Source organism: Desmodus rotundus, chromosome 6, assembly GCF_022682495.2.
Source record: "Desmodus rotundus isolate HL8 chromosome 6, HLdesRot8A.1, whole genome shotgun sequence".
NCBI classification, from domain to species: Eukaryota; Metazoa; Chordata; class Mammalia; order Chiroptera; family Phyllostomidae; genus Desmodus; species Desmodus rotundus.
Genome location: NC_071392.1, coordinates 81,739,305 through 81,754,474, shown reverse-complemented (window position 1 = coordinate 81,754,474; position 15,170 = coordinate 81,739,305). Strand labels below are relative to the sequence as shown.

Genomic DNA, 15,170 nt, shown 5'->3' with positions numbered 1-15,170 from the left:
TTCAGGTTTCAGCCCAGTGGGCCGAGAGCGACTTCTGCCTTTCTGGGCAAATGGTCAGGTGAGCTCGAGAGAGCCTTGGTCTTGGAGCAGGAAGAGCAGTCACCTGCCTGGGCTCTGTCCTTCACAGGCTGGGTAGTCTGGGCAGGGCACTTCTCTCAGGCTGGGCTGGCTGGCATCCAGGGCCTCTGGGTCAGGAGAGAATACTGGGCAGTGGATGGCACACGTGAGGAAAACGCTCAAACGCCGTCTTTGGCTTTGGAAAGGCATTTCAGGGACCCGGGCGCCGAGCCCTCTCTGGGGCCCGCGAGTGGATTCCTGCAGGTGAGCGTCTGTGTATTACCCCCACCTGTGACAACGACAGACAGCATTGCCATTTCCACACCTCACCACTCGCCCACTCTCTGAAAAGAGAAGAAATGAGCTTGGCAAGTGTGGAAATGCTGCAGGCCACTTTCACACTGGTGGCTTTCTTTAACAAGTAACAAAATACATTCCTCTTTCATTATGCAGCTTCCCTCTTTCCTGACAAAACAAAGCCCAGTGGTTTACTGAGAAGGATTTGTAATCAGCCAGAATCCACTCAATTTTGCTCAGTCTGGTGACATTTCCATACCCCCTTTCACCCCAGGGGGCGAAGGTAATTATTGCAGCCATTGCAAAAACAACTTTGAGTGGTGTTTTACCAGAAAGCAAGAAGGTCATTGACTCCATGCTCTTGCAGCAGCTGTTGGCTGTTTCTCCGGCCACGCCCCTGTCTGCTCCTCCTGTCTTCCCTGGATAACCCCGTGGGCTTCTCCACTTCTCTGGAAGTGTGCACCCCGCCCAGTACCATTCTTCTTGGAGCATCTGATTTCCCAGTGATCTTTCCTTTCTTTAACCCCCCTTTATCTTTGAGGAAGAAGGTCGGAGGGGAGGGTGGCTGGGGGCTGGGTGAAAAAGGGGAACGGTTAAGCAATAAAACATGTGCACGTGGACGTGGACAACATGTGGTGATGGTCAGAGGTCAAGGGAGGTGGAGGGAGATGGAGGTGGGCGAAGTGGGGGAGGGAAGGGGGGCGGAAAGAGACTTTGCTTGGGACGATGGCCACATGATGGGGTGTACAGAGAGAGGACGTTTTGTTGAGCTGTACACTTGAAACCGGTGTGCTTTTGCAAACCAACGCCACCCCAGTAAATTCGTTTTAAAAAGTCTTCAGCCTCATATCATCCCCTGGGCCTTCGAAGGTGTTCCACCAGCACCTTCTGTCTTCTGTCTTCCTGACTTACTTCTCCTGCCCCACTCCAGATGTCCCCCTTTCTCAAGTGAAGCTGCTCATCACCTCCCCCTGCACGCCTTGTGCCGGCGGGTCTTCCCGTAGAAAGCTCCCGACCCCTCTTTTCTGCCAGTGCAGACCTTCCCTTTGTGAACAGTGTCTTGCAACTTCCCGAGGGAACCCTTCCCTACGTCCCCCGATTTCTTTAGTCTCAGGCTACACGTGTGTGTGTGTGAATACACGCATGTGACTTTATAGAGACTTCTTTTGCTTGCTTGAGAGTATATGCATTACTAAGGAAAAGGAAGGTTTAGTCTTCATTTTATGTCTCTTCACAGCAACTCGACAGTAAAATCTGCTCTGTAATAAATATCATTAAAGATTTATTCCTATAGCCACCCGCCACTGCGCCTGACCGGTTTGCGGGTGGCTGGTGTAGTCCAGCGGTGAGCTGATACTAAACCCCAGCTGAGGAAACAGGGTTGCTCTTCATGTGGGTAACTCTGCCGAAAGCATGGGAACAGCCTTGAAGAAAAAAAAAAGATTTATTCCTATACTGAAGGCCATTCTATTTTGGGTCTTTTGAACAAGCTTTAGAACTACCTATTTCCTTTATAATTCTTGCTTCTAAGGCATGACATTGTTTAGTCAGTTGAGCAAAGCATTGAAGGGAAAGATTTACTTCTCATGTCTCGGAAATAAAATGCTCAATTTTTCTGTTTCCAATTAGTATGTGTCACATGCTGATATTATGGGGAAGATTCAAAACTAGTATTCTGTTATTACTTAATTGCAAATGCAAATTATCTTGACTCTATGTACACTCATAAGGGAGAGCAGGCTCTAGAAGTTTTATATTTATTTTAGGAATTGCACACTTTGGCTATGTATGCATTCTGCTGGTCGATGTGCCTGAGAGTGACCTTTGCTGTATTAACTCCTCTGTGGCTTTCCTTGTGTTCCAATTCCTTTTTGGCCACATCTACCCTTCTTCTCGGGGGAAAAAGGCCTTCCGGTTACAGAGCGGTCAGCGTGCCGCTGGGCGGTGATAAGGTGCTTCGTGTGCACCTCGTGACCGGACGGCCCATAAAGCGGCCATCTCTCTCAGCTCTAGAACGCATTCGTTTGAACTTGGATCCTGGCCTTAAACCCCATTTCCCATGCAGCCTTGATGTTTACTCACAGCCAGTCACCACCCATCACTTTCAGGCCACGTCAGTTCTGCTCGTAGCTGTCACCGAGTGACATGCGAGCACACTTTTCCATCCACGTTGTTTTTATGGGTCCTGAAGGACACGGCTAAAATACATCAGCGAATGCAAGGAGGCCTATCACAGGAGGGATGCCGCCTGACCTTGAAGGAGGGGATGAAGCCGGAGGCGCTGATGCTGTCTCTAGGGTCCTCTGGGAAAGTCATGAGGCCCTAAGGCCCTGACTTGGCACCTTCTGCTCTTCCAGGAGGCTCACGGGGGCCTTATTTGGTACCCCTTCCACTTCTCTCACCCTCTCCGGATTGCAGCTTTATCATCCGAAAGCCGGGAAAGCAAATATAAGCCAAGTTCCTGATCTCAAGGAAATTGTCTTAACAATCAGGGGATGAAGGACCTTTGGGGAATACGCGATTTCTTTTTAATCTCTTACATTGCCGAGGCAGTTTACAGCACACTAAGCATTTTAATAGGCATTGCTGTGCTCAAATGCCAACAGGGAGAAAGGGTGTTACGCGCACTCTGTCTGTGTTGGGTTCACGACCTCAGTGAGGCGTAGTCAGATTGAACCTTTGACAAATACGATGAACCTTCCCTGTGGGTGAAAGCTTCATGCTTATTGAACAAAAATAGTTGGTGATGAGATCCTGTAAGATTGATGCTAAAAATGGATTTATGTCTTTTGAGTTTTAAGGGAATAGTTGAATATTACTTTTGAAGGTGGTACTATATTACAAAACTAAAAGTTGACCCACTACATCCAAAGATGACAATGTATCATCACCAGAGAAAACATTAATTTTGAGTTGTATATATTCTTAAGAAGATATTTTCACCAGACTTTCTGGTCCCCCTTGTGACTGTTACATTTCCACAACTGGATGAAAGTAATATACTGTGACCTTGGAAGAGTGTGAACCTAGTTGGCCTCTTAACCTGTGAACTTGTCTTCACTAACCTAATGCTCAAAGAAAATTAATTAACCCATGACGTTAGTTTTACCACTGATCCAAAGCTTGCTACTGATGTTCTAGGAAGTAACATGCGCTGTTGCTTAGTATAGGGCTGTGGTTTGGCCACAGTATAAACAGTGCTGGTCCGTTGAGATGCTTGCAGTACTGTTTCAGTGCATGTAATAAGCACCATTAGATTCCAAAGACATTTTGAAATAGTTTCAACTCCAAAATTGACTGCCAGGTTCAGCAGGGGCCAATAAAGTCGATTTTCTTGCATTTCCTGGAACATCTTCTTTGATCGAGGGTCCAGAAAGTATTGGAATGACGGCGAGTTGTGTCACGAGGCCACAAGTATCAACCAAACATTTATTAAGTACTTCACGTGTTTCCTGTCCTGTCGAGTTTTCAGTGAAGGATGGAGTCTGGCTAAAACAAAGAGAGAAAACATAAAATAAAACCACGGCCCTCGTGCTCGTGGTTTAATTGCAACGGTGGGGCTTAGACGCGTGACATGAAACAACCAGAGAACAATTTCTCAACAATGGATAAACAAATGGGATGTTTGGGAGAGACATCTGGTGCCCGCACGGTTTATAGCTGATTCCAGAGGTGAACAAGGGAAGTGGGACAGGCTGTTTCTGAAGGGAGCATGTCCTGGTCCTCTGGCAACAAGGTGGAGTTTTTCTGCCAGGAGGGAACAGTGGACGGGGCGGGGAGTGGGGGGTTGTTTTTTCTCCAAACAGGAAACCTCTTCCATGCTAACAGTAACTTCAAAAGGATTGCCACTGGCAGATGGAAAGAACTCATATACATTTGTGCGCCCCATCAGCAGGGACTAATTGAATTGGAGGATTACCTCCGTCTTTAGAGAGAAGCAAAACCTATGCATGTCTCCTCTCCCACCTGTGGTTACACACTGTGAGAGAGATTTGGCCTAGGTGGGGTTTGAATATCAGACTGCTGCAGCGTTGAATGGCCTTCAGGTGCCACCCCATGGCAAGGAGATGATAAGATACTAAGAAATGTCACATGTGTGAACTATGGAGTGAAGACTCCATATTTCAGCCATAGGGGGGAAGCTGGTAGGCAGAGTGTGAGGGTTATGGGACTAGAGTGATTGTCGCCTCCTCTCTTTCCTTCCCCAGCCAAGCAGTCTCTTCTCTCACCTCTGGTTGTGGAAGACAGATTCCAGATTGAGCTCCCTTAGACAGAATTCCCAGTTCAGTTCTACAAACAATCGTCTGCCTAGTCTTCTCCTTGCTTTTCTTCTTTCTGCTCCAAAAGGCTGGTGCTTCTGATAAGTCATTCTCGGTCTTTTTAAAACATTTTTTGCTGAGATACTCAGGACATAGATGACACAGTGTATAAGCACACTCCCGCAGGGCCACAGGTGACAAAGGCTGTTGTCATTTCCCAGCGCTCACTGGAAGGCAACACCCACCCTGTGACCCAGAGCACATCACAGCACACGGGGGTGCTGGGACAGACTGTGTTCTCCCCAAACAGCCACAGAATTATCACGCATTCACACAGTCTGCTTCAGTGTGAAACTGACACTCTCCATTGAGACAGGGGGTCTGTGTCTTCTGTCCTTAGATATGGGCAAACTGGTGACGACAGCAGAAGTGATGCTATGTGATTTCCAAGGCAAGGTGACTTTCACTCGGCTCCCCTTGGGAAGGCTGCTTTTGAAACCCAGCCCCCATGTCAGGAGGAAACCCAAGCAGCCCAGGAAACCCACGCAAGAGGGGCCAAAGCCCCCGCCTAAAGCCGGCACACAGTGACCAGGCACATGTGTGATCATCTTGCATGTGGACCTGTCAGCTCAGGGATGCTGCTGGGCTGACGCCAGGTGGGGCAGAGGCAACCCGTTTCTGCCAAACCCAGCCCACAGTGCAGATTTTTGACCAAAATCATTGGTGTTTGAAGCCTTTATGTTTTGATGGTTTGCTATGCAGTAATAGAGAACTGAGACAAATTTGTATGTCATTGTAAGTATAATCTTGAAACTTTTCTGCTATATTATTAAAAACTCTCAGTATTTTAAACTATTATTATTAACAAATAACTTGGCACATTTCTTATTTTCAATTGTCAAAACCTCCTCTAGGCCTAGATTAAAATCCAGAGGTCTTTAGAAATATTTAATTCCTCCTTTCTCTCACCTCATCTTGGACTCGTTTGGTAGGACTATGTACAATAATATTAATCGCAGTCATTTTCACGAGCTGCTTCTCATTTATGCCCCGTTAGCGTGATCACAGCACGTGTGTTGGATTTCCTGTGCTGTGTTTGACAATGGTACTGAATTCCGTTTGGGGGGACTAAGCCTTCGCAGTCTGTTGCCCGGGCACCATGGTTGGCTGCTCACACAGTAGAAAACCGGGCAGGACGCATCTGCTACGGGAAAGCTATGCAGACAGACGTGTGTCAGAGAAGTGGTGCCTGGGGAGCTGGCGGTGCAAGCTCTCGGGTGCCTGAGCAACAGGTCCCTTTGGATAAAGGAAGAGTGTGCAGACTCCGGTGATGAGTATGCCCAGGGACCCGTGAATGTAACGTCTGCCCTGGATGGGCTCCCTATTCAGTGTCTCCTTTGGCATCGAAGAGTTGCCTCTTAAAGCCATCAGATGCCTTGACTTCATTTTAGGTGTGTGATGAGTTCATGAAAGTTTCATTTGGGGGTCACCACTTTCAGCTTTTGCCCACCCTGCTCCAAGGTAAACCAAGGAGAAATTGCATAGCGGAGAGGGCTCTGACCTAGAGGTTAGGAACAATAAGTGAAAAGAAACAGAAGTCCCTTTATCTCTCAGCTGGATCCTAACTGGATGACCTTGGAAAAGTCAAGTCACCACTTAAGACCCAGTTTCCTCATTTATGAATAGAGACAGACCAAGGCCAAGTACAGCTCCTAAATGTGGAATGTGACGACTTCTGAAGGGGGAGTTTTAGGCTGTGACTCTGGCTTTGCTGGTGAAAATATTTAGGAGTAATAAGTATGCAGAACTTGGCCAAGTCAGATACATATTTACGATTCCCCGAGTCAACTGATGTTTTCCCTCCTAGGCCTCCACAAGCCTCTCTTTGTTCAGAGGTTTTTGTTTTTACTTCTGATTTTTCCTTCCACACTTAAAAAAAAAAAAGAGGTAGATGGCTGCTGTCATTAGCAGAAGACAAATTAGCAATTTGGCAATAAAATAATTTAAAAATTAAAAAGTAACCGAACATAGAAGTTTAAAGTTTTTCTCTAGACATAAAGACTCAGAGTTGCAACTCTATTTTAAATATAATTATGTAGTTATTTCAGTTGATTTATTGAGAATTACAAACATATATGTGGCTTTGCCAAGTTCTGTATACTTTTTTGTTCTTAAATGTTTTCATCTGCAAAGCAAGAATCACAACCGTAAACTCTCCCTATGGAGGCAGTCCTGTGCCAAATTCTAGAGCTGAACTTGGCCTTAGTCTCACCTCGTTTCGCAGATGCAGAATGGTTTTTTCTCAGTGTAACGGAGTTCCAGACGCCAGCATTCCCCGGTGTTCCACACAGAAGACTAATGGTCAGATTCTCTGTTCCTTGAGCTCATTTGCAAGGCAGAGGCTCCAAAGAACCGATTTTATCTTCATTTTCCTAATGAGAGAACTGAAGCTTGATAACTTGCCCAAGGTTCCAGCTAGTTAATGGCGCTTACAAGATATAAACTCAGGTGGTCTGATTCTAGATTCAGTTGCAATACATCCCTTTCTCATTGGACTTCTTGCCCAAGTGTCAGTTTCTTGAGAGGATGGAATTTATTTTGTAGCTGTATTCCCACATCCTCAACAGGGCTTGGCACGGCAGAAGCAGATGGCCGGCCAGTGGCCCCACGAACTGTTTTGGCCCTACACTGATTTCAGGTGGGAGGGAGCCGTGTTTCTCTCCCAGGCATGAGTGTCTGAGGACATCCCTACTCTTGGGAATCCAGGCCTCAGAAGCAGAGGCTGAGAAGGAAGACCATGATTCCTTCTCAGTTCCAGTTTTCTGTCTTGCGGTGTTTCCTGGATAGCCGTGTAGGGGAAGGCACAGCACTGAAGGAAGAACAAACCATTCCATGTGAACTAACAATTCACCTTCTCAACTCTAAAAATAACAAAGCTCTCAGTTCTCTACCCCCTTACTTTCCCGTCTAACTATACATAAGTTCATGTGATTTAATTGTCCAGGAATTTATTCATCTCCTCAGTTAACCTTTTGTCCCATCAACAATTCGACTTCTTTTGCTTCTTTGCATTTGGGGGCATTGTTTCTTCAGTGTAGAGGACTTTTGGAAAAGGCCAGAAGGCAAGTTCAGAGCTCAAGAAATAACAAGGGATAATACTGTAATCATAACAACTCATTATTTGTTTTCGAGCTTGATCTTTCAGAAAGTTATTATCTGGAGTCGAAGACTAATGGATTCAAGCTCTCTTTATGCAGAGGAAATCTTAACAACAGTGCTCGTGGGGAAGGACATTAATCAGGAGAGAGAAGTAGGCCTTGTGCCTACTAATGTTTGCATAATAGCTACCCTTGGGTATATTGCTTGCCTTAAAAATAAATATTCATGCTTTCTATCTCCAGTGCAATTGGAAATTATTTGTGGTTATGATGCTGTTATATGATCTTCTGCCTGTTGGTGTGGACTGTGAGCTGGGAGGCTGTTGGAAATGCACAGACATAAATTACCGTGCTTGTGAATGAGCCTGGGTGGAAACTGACAGGGGCTATAACACGGGCAGTCCGGAGCACGTGAGCTGGAGCAGGTCATAACTCTGATTGTATGAGCAGAATCATAGTGGCATGCTTCAGAACGTTTAAGTGCTTTCAACTCTTCCACAGCTTCTCATGCCCTGCAGGGTAAAATCTGAGTGCCTTCTCTTGACATAAATGCCACTCACTGGCTTGGCCCCTGTGTCTCTGCAGCTCATTGGCCGAGACCACGCTCCTCCTCAGATGTGATAATACGCAGCTCTGAGCATTCCTTCAGATACACCGTGACCTTTAACTCCCATGTCCTTGTTCACATTCCACCTTTATCTTGCAAGAATTTTCCAAACCTCCTTTGCTAATTACTTCTACTTATCATGGAAGAGCTGGCTTAGACTGTACCTTCTCTGAGAAACCTGTTTTGAACTCTAGAGTTAGCCGATAAATTTCCCCCTGGCTGCTGCTTTTCTTTTTCCCCCATTCTTCCTTTCACTTTTAGGGCTCCTTAAATAGCCTTGGTCCTGGGGAATTCCTTTACTGTCTTGATTTATTACTTACATGAGCCAAATCTTATTACATAAGTGCTTTAAGTGAACAAATTCATTTTTCTTTTCTCTCCCCTGTATTCTTTTTTTTTCTCTATTTCTCTCTTTTTATCTTTTAATTTGTGGGAAAGGGTTTTGAATGATCTTGAAGACATACACTCTGCACTGTCCTGACCTGGCATGTCGGAGTTCCAGCTCGTTATTAACTGCCCCCTTGGGCGATCCCCTTACCCTATTTCTTTCCCAATCTGGGTATCCTGCCTCAGTGAGGGGAGCATCCTGTGCTTGGAGTCCCATCGGATTTGTTCGCCCAGACCTGCAATTGCTAATACCTTCTCCTGCCTCTCCCACCCTGCCTGCCCTCTGAGACAGGCTTTACACCTGGGAGTTAAGCACCCCCCCATTGGCTCCCTCACCTGTCCCTTCACCCCATGGGCACTGTATTAACAGAGTTGTGTCTGCTCGACCTCACACACTGATCTCACCCTCGCGCCAGGCTCCTTTTCAAGTGTTCACATGTCTTTTTCATGCACAGTCACAAAAGTCCCGAAAGCTACCCCTTCTGGTAATATCATCGAATACATATCTATTTATAAAGCATTTTTTAAAATCCTCACTGCAGAGAGATGAGTCGGACAGCTGTTAACCTTATTTTACAAATAAGAAAGCCGGTTCCAGATGGTTGAATGACTTCTTACATTTATATGTCTAGTAAATCACAGAGACTAGAATTAGGACCCTGATCCAGTGCCCTTTCGCAACACTGTAAGCTTCATACCTTGAAAAGACGATTTTCTCTCGTTTTCTGTACGCCTCCAGGAGAGCTCTGCGTGGTGAGCTCACCCAGGGCACTGGTCGGAGACCTGGACTGGGTACAGGGACCTGCATGACGGCGATGGCTGGGCCACCACCAGCTCTGCACCCCAAGAGCATCGCTTTACTCTGAGCCCCAGTGTCCCCATCCATAGTCTGAAGAACGAGACACAGTTTCTTAGATTCTTTTGCTGTAATATGTTCTTAACTCCCTTTCCGCTATTCTTATCTCTCTCCTCCTTTCTCTCTTTGTTCGCTCTTCAACCAGTTCGACCGCTGACTCTTGCCCTTTGACAACGTACAAAGCACTGTTCAGGCGCCTTAGTGAAATGGAAAGCGTGTGTTGCTTACAGCTTGTTAAGGAAAGGAAACATTCTTCCCTCTCTCCTGTTCTCCTTTTTTTCCCTATTCTTTCTTCATCCTTCTGCCTCCATTTTCAAGTGGCCCTCCAACAAAATTACTGGTGATATTTTGAACCCCAAGCAGACCAAGTGGAAGGAATGGAAAGAGGGGAACAAAACCAACCCTGATCGGGCACCTACTCTCCATCGGTGGATGAGTTAGGAACATTTATATGATTTAACTAATCCCTTCAGCAACCCTAAAAGATTTAGATGTGGCATTTTCCAGTGTAGAAACTGAGGCTCAGAGGGGTTTAATGATTCAAGATTGGACCCCGTCGGTGTGACTCTAAACTTCATGTTCTCTTTGCTGTACCAGGGCTAGTGGGGACTCTGGTGGGCTCTAGAACTGTGCAGGGGATGGGTGCCCGGGTTGGAAAGGGCTGAAGAGAAGGCTTGAGTCTGTCCCAAGGTCTGACCTTTGGCATGCTTCTCCTTCCCTGCCCCCCGCCTCAAATGTAGACTATTTCTGCAAACTGTGGATCCAGCCCTTTGTAATATTTTCATGAGAGGGTCTTCCACTAATGAGACATCTCGCTTTTGTCTTCCACAGCAATTTTGCAGGCAGTCATAGCTGGTGACCTTATGAAGGTAAGATACTTCCTACCAAAATTGTTGGCAGTTCTTTAAGAACTTAACATCATCTCGCATCAAACTTTCATGGTCCCGTATGTCATTTATCACCTACCCCCCCCCCCTCCTGTGCTGGCTGAGTAGAAAGAGGATGGATGCTCTCTTGAGGATTGAACGGAGAGGGTGAGGGGAGTCCTCACTGCATCTCCACGCTTCCTAACAGCAAGAGGTTTCTGTAAGAGAACCACACAGCTTGCCTTGGCTAGTTAAAATGGACCGCACGTCCCCAGAATACTGTGCTCACTGGGCCCAGGATTCCTGTTCTCTAGAAGCTGATATTGGAAGTTTCAAAGCTTCTTTTTAGACAGGTCTTGATCCATCTGGATCAAGAACCTGTCTAAAAAGAACCACCTGGACAACAACCAGAAATACATTCTTCAGGCCAGAGCCTATGTCTTCCAACATTATTATAGTTTTGTATTTGAAGATCGCAGTGAAGCCAAAGATGATACTCTGTCTGATCCACCTTGACCATTGCAATGTGTCCTGATGTTTTCTCGTGGATTTTAGTTCAGAGGGAAGGATGCAGCCGCCGCTGCCTTTAGAATGAACACAGACTCTGAAGCCAGACTGACTGGGTTCCAACCTGGGCTCTGCTGTTCCCTGCGTGTGTGACTTCGTATAAGTATTTAATACTCTCCGTGCCTCAGTTTCTTCATCTATAAAATGGAACAATAATATTGCCTCTCTCTTCACTTTGTGAGGATTGAGTGTAAGAATACATGTAAAGCTCTTAAGACTGTTCCAGTTCCATAGAAGGGACTAAAATGTTAGCTATTGGATTAACATATCATCAGTCCTTGTTTTTTTAAGAGCTGAATATAGTGGAGATGCGAGTATTTGTTACAAAGTATAATACAGCCTATGAGCATGCTACAAGCCATAGTTGGTCCCATGCCCTCCTCAGGCCTTGGGACTCATGCCTGCCCATCTGCCCCGGTAACGCCCACACTGGCATTGATCAGCCCTGTAACAGAGGCAGAGGCTGTGCCTTCCTCAGCAGCTTGGGGAGGATGGTGCCACCGCAGACCCAGAAAACAGAAGCCTTGAGAGAAAGCTGAGATGTACTACCTTTGAAGGCACCATCTTCCAAGGCACGTCTGCTGCGTTTTTCACAGGCCACTGGCAGAAAACAATTGCGGAGGCAGCTGCAGCATCTTGATCAACAGCCATCTCTAGACACACGATCCTGTGAACCTGTGCGGGTGCCGTGCAGATCATGGTGTTCCCGGGAACTGTCCCCGCGAGAGAGCTGGGTGCTGGCTAAGCAGCACACCTGGGAGTCCCGTGCCACGTCCCAGCTGCGGATTAGACCAGGCTCCTCCTATGCTCCCGCAAGGCCTGCTATTAGATTCTGAGATAAAGGCCTGAGTAAGATTCCATCGCTGCCCTTGCAGAGCTTCTCAGCCAGAGTATTTTGTAAACCGTACATTTGAAACCTCCTCATTTTACTTGGTACATGCTTTTAGTCTAGGCAATGAATTTTCCAGGTCCGTGGGTATATCCCCACAATTTCTGTATTTAATGGGGATTATTTGAAGTATGGGAAATCACTGTATTTAGTCATTTGTCTTATTGCATTCTCTGTTGCAATTATTTCCTAAATGACTAAGAAATAAAGCAAAAAAACCTTATTTGCAGGGAGATGAAATATAGGGGGCTTAGGGTTCATTTTTTCCTCTTTTTGTTACTTTTCCTTTCCTCATATTTTATTCTCCTTTCCTTGCTTTTCCATTTTCTTTCGTGTTCCTATCCATGTAGAGAATACAGTAAATGGTTGTGTGTGTGTATGAGAGAGAGGGAGCATGCGCCAAGCAGCAGAGAGCAGAGGACCCCAGAGCCATCCCAATGTGAAAGCTGCCTTGAGTAGCTCCCGTACAGCTGGGCTGCCTAAGATGCCCGAGGACTAACCTAATGTTCAGTGTCTAAAAACACCACAGAAAGGCAGAATCAAGGGGCGGATGGATTGGGTCTGTGCTACTCTGCTGAGCCTGAATCCCTTGTGATCTGCCCCAAAGGAAAGGGACTGTCACCATAAGACGATGCAGTGCAACCGAACAGGATTCTTTTAGATGTTGGTGGAAAACTATCGGCACTTCTTCCTACTGCCCCAGTTTAGGGATGAAAGGCCCCATAGGGTCCTTACTTCCATTCAGCTACTTTTTTGATCTATTCCCTAGGAAGCGCCCATGACTCCTTTCCATCCCCTACTTTCCATCCGTGACTCCTTTCCGGCCCCTACTTCATGCTGTCCTGGTGCCCTGTGGCAGCCCCGCTGTGCTCCACTCCCTTCCAGTGTAATTCCTTCGGCATCTGCTTTCCCCACAGACTGGGAGGCCTGGGAGGCCAGTGGCTGAGTTGTCTCCGTCTTGGTGTCCCGGCATCTGACACATGGCGGTGCTGTGGTTGTACTCCAGTGGGGATGTGAACGATGAGGTTACTCTCTGTGACCTTACGAGATGCTTGATTTTTTAAACAATGTCGTGCCATCTAACTTCTGGGTAGTAGACACATTCCTTTTGCTTATTACCTGCTGGGTCATTTGATTCTTATTTGTTCTAAAACTCCCTTTTAGAAGTTCCAGAAGGTTCTTCTTGTTCTGATAAAACACCGTTTGGAGAGTAGGGGCCCATTTATACTTTATTTCATAAAGTTAGACCGTGTCCTCACTTAGCTACCTTACTCGCAGGCTGCAAATTCTGTTTTGTTTGTTTGTTTGTTTCTGGTCTGGTCTCATATTTTAGGTATTTTAGGTCTCTGCCACTGTGTTCCCTGAACCCTTTATTTCTCATCACACAGAATGCATGCTGGCCAGGCTGTAGACCCTGGTAAAGAGGGAGCCACACGTGTGTGTGCGTGTGTAAGCACTGTGACACATGTGCAGGGATGTCACATGGGAAGAAGGAGCTTCCACATTCGGTAGCTAGGTTCATCACAGACTGAAGGAAAGCTAAAGAACAGGAAGGGAGTAACCTACCAGCCCCCAAGCTGGTCCTGACCATAGCTTTAATTATCCTTCATTCAAGGTAAAACAGAGCCAACATGGGAAAGCTTTTATTTTCTCCTCTACGCTCCACTCCCTTGGAACAGGGACCAGTGCCCAGGAAAGAAAGAGATTTAAAAAAGAGAAAAAGAAAGAAGTAATTCAGTGTGTTTCAGTTTCCTTAGCCTGTTCAACACCTGTTCACGCTCTCAGGAGTTGGTGAAACACGGGCCACCTAGTTGAGTTACAGCACAGTCGAGGAGGTTACTTCATCTCTCTGCCCTTTCTCTGCGGCTTCTGAGACTAGAGACAGTGGTGGTTTGCTACGTTGCTCTTCTTTCATCATCGCTGAGCTGTTTTCCTTGTTCTGGACTCTGCCTGAGCTTCTTTTCGTTTGTCTCTTTTCCAGCTAATAGAAAGCTATAAAAATGGAGGCAGCCTGCTCATTCAGGGACCAGACCACTGTTCACTCCTTCACCACGCAGCTAAAACCGGCAACGGGGAGATTGTGAAATATATCCTTGACCACGGTGAGTAGGCGCAGCGAACCAAGGGCCACTCCTCCACGAAATAGATTGGGCCAGCTAGGCTGTCACCCAGGCAGCCTTTGGAATGGTGGAAATGCTCTCCAGCTCTTAGCCGACTCTTCCCACGGGACTGTAGACCACTCACCCATACAGATGCCCTTAACCAATCAATCAATCAATAGAAGTAATTTTCATATCAAGATCTTTGCAGATTATTTGGGGGCTGATTAATTTTTTTTAAAGACAAAAACCAATGAGGCCTGGCATAATATGCTTTACTGTTTGGGGAAGAGCTTTTATGTTTTGGGAAGCTAACTGGTGGGGACACCGTTCCAAATCCGTATCTGTAGCTGATCATTCTCAGGATTAATGAGACTATTTTTTCTGTCCTCGTAGTTTTTTGTTTGGTTGGTTGGTTCCGTTTTTTGTTTGTTTGTTTTTATTTTTTGCTGTTTGAATTTCCTTCATCTTTTCAACTCAAGACACACTTTATTCTTCTTGGAAACGTCTCGTAGTCTTGCGTCCTCTGCAGCAGCCCGTGCTCACCTCCTGGGAGGCTTCCTACCTAGCTTTCCAATTTAGGTTTTATCATTTGCTGGAAGCTACTAGTAATTTTTAGCATCTTCCTCTCACAGTCCTTGAGAGGCATGAACACATGTGATGAATATCACGTCTTGACCATTCCTTGTAGCTCCCATGTTTATAGTGTTTCTAGGATGAAGACTAGCAGTAAAGGGGACAAAATCTGCCTGGCGTCGCTGTTTTCAAAGGAGGAGTGGAGCAGCCTCTAGCTCTGACAAAGATCCTGGAAGATTTCCCATGAGCCGTAGCCGTGAGCCTGTGGGCAGCCTTCTTCCCATTCAAATTCAGGCTGTAAATAGAAAGCATGTTAGCAGACATTCACGTTCCTTCTTGCTCTTCTTTTTATTCAATTTAGCAAATGTCGTATTTCATTCATTCACTTAATTAATCATTCCACAAATATTTGTGGAATGCCTAATAGGAACTACCTGTTGTAGACCAGTACACACACACCAATAAAATGCAGTCACTGTTTTCAAGCAATTGCAGGCTAATGAAAAAAATATCATCGTAGGCATAATTACATTTGAAACAGTTGTATAGATG

The 15,170-nt window shown here is 46.0% G+C and overlaps 1 protein-coding gene and 1 non-coding gene across 2 annotated transcripts in view; both read left to right on the top strand.

Moving 5' to 3' along the window:
* The window catches only part of DGKI (diacylglycerol kinase iota), a 393,695-nt gene that overhangs the window by 356,660 nt on the left and 21,865 nt on the right, over nucleotides 1-15,170 (top strand). The window contains 2 exon segments of the mRNA XM_053927331.2: nucleotides 10,453-10,490; nucleotides 13,925-14,045. Of these exon segments, the coding sequence (XP_053783306.1) occupies nucleotides 10,453-10,490; nucleotides 13,925-14,045 (159 nt within the window).
* LOC112299962 (small nucleolar RNA SNORA65) lies at nucleotides 1,652-1,779 on the top strand. The gene has a single exon (XR_002974337.2). It is a non-coding gene; the product is annotated as a small nucleolar RNA SNORA65 (small nucleolar RNA).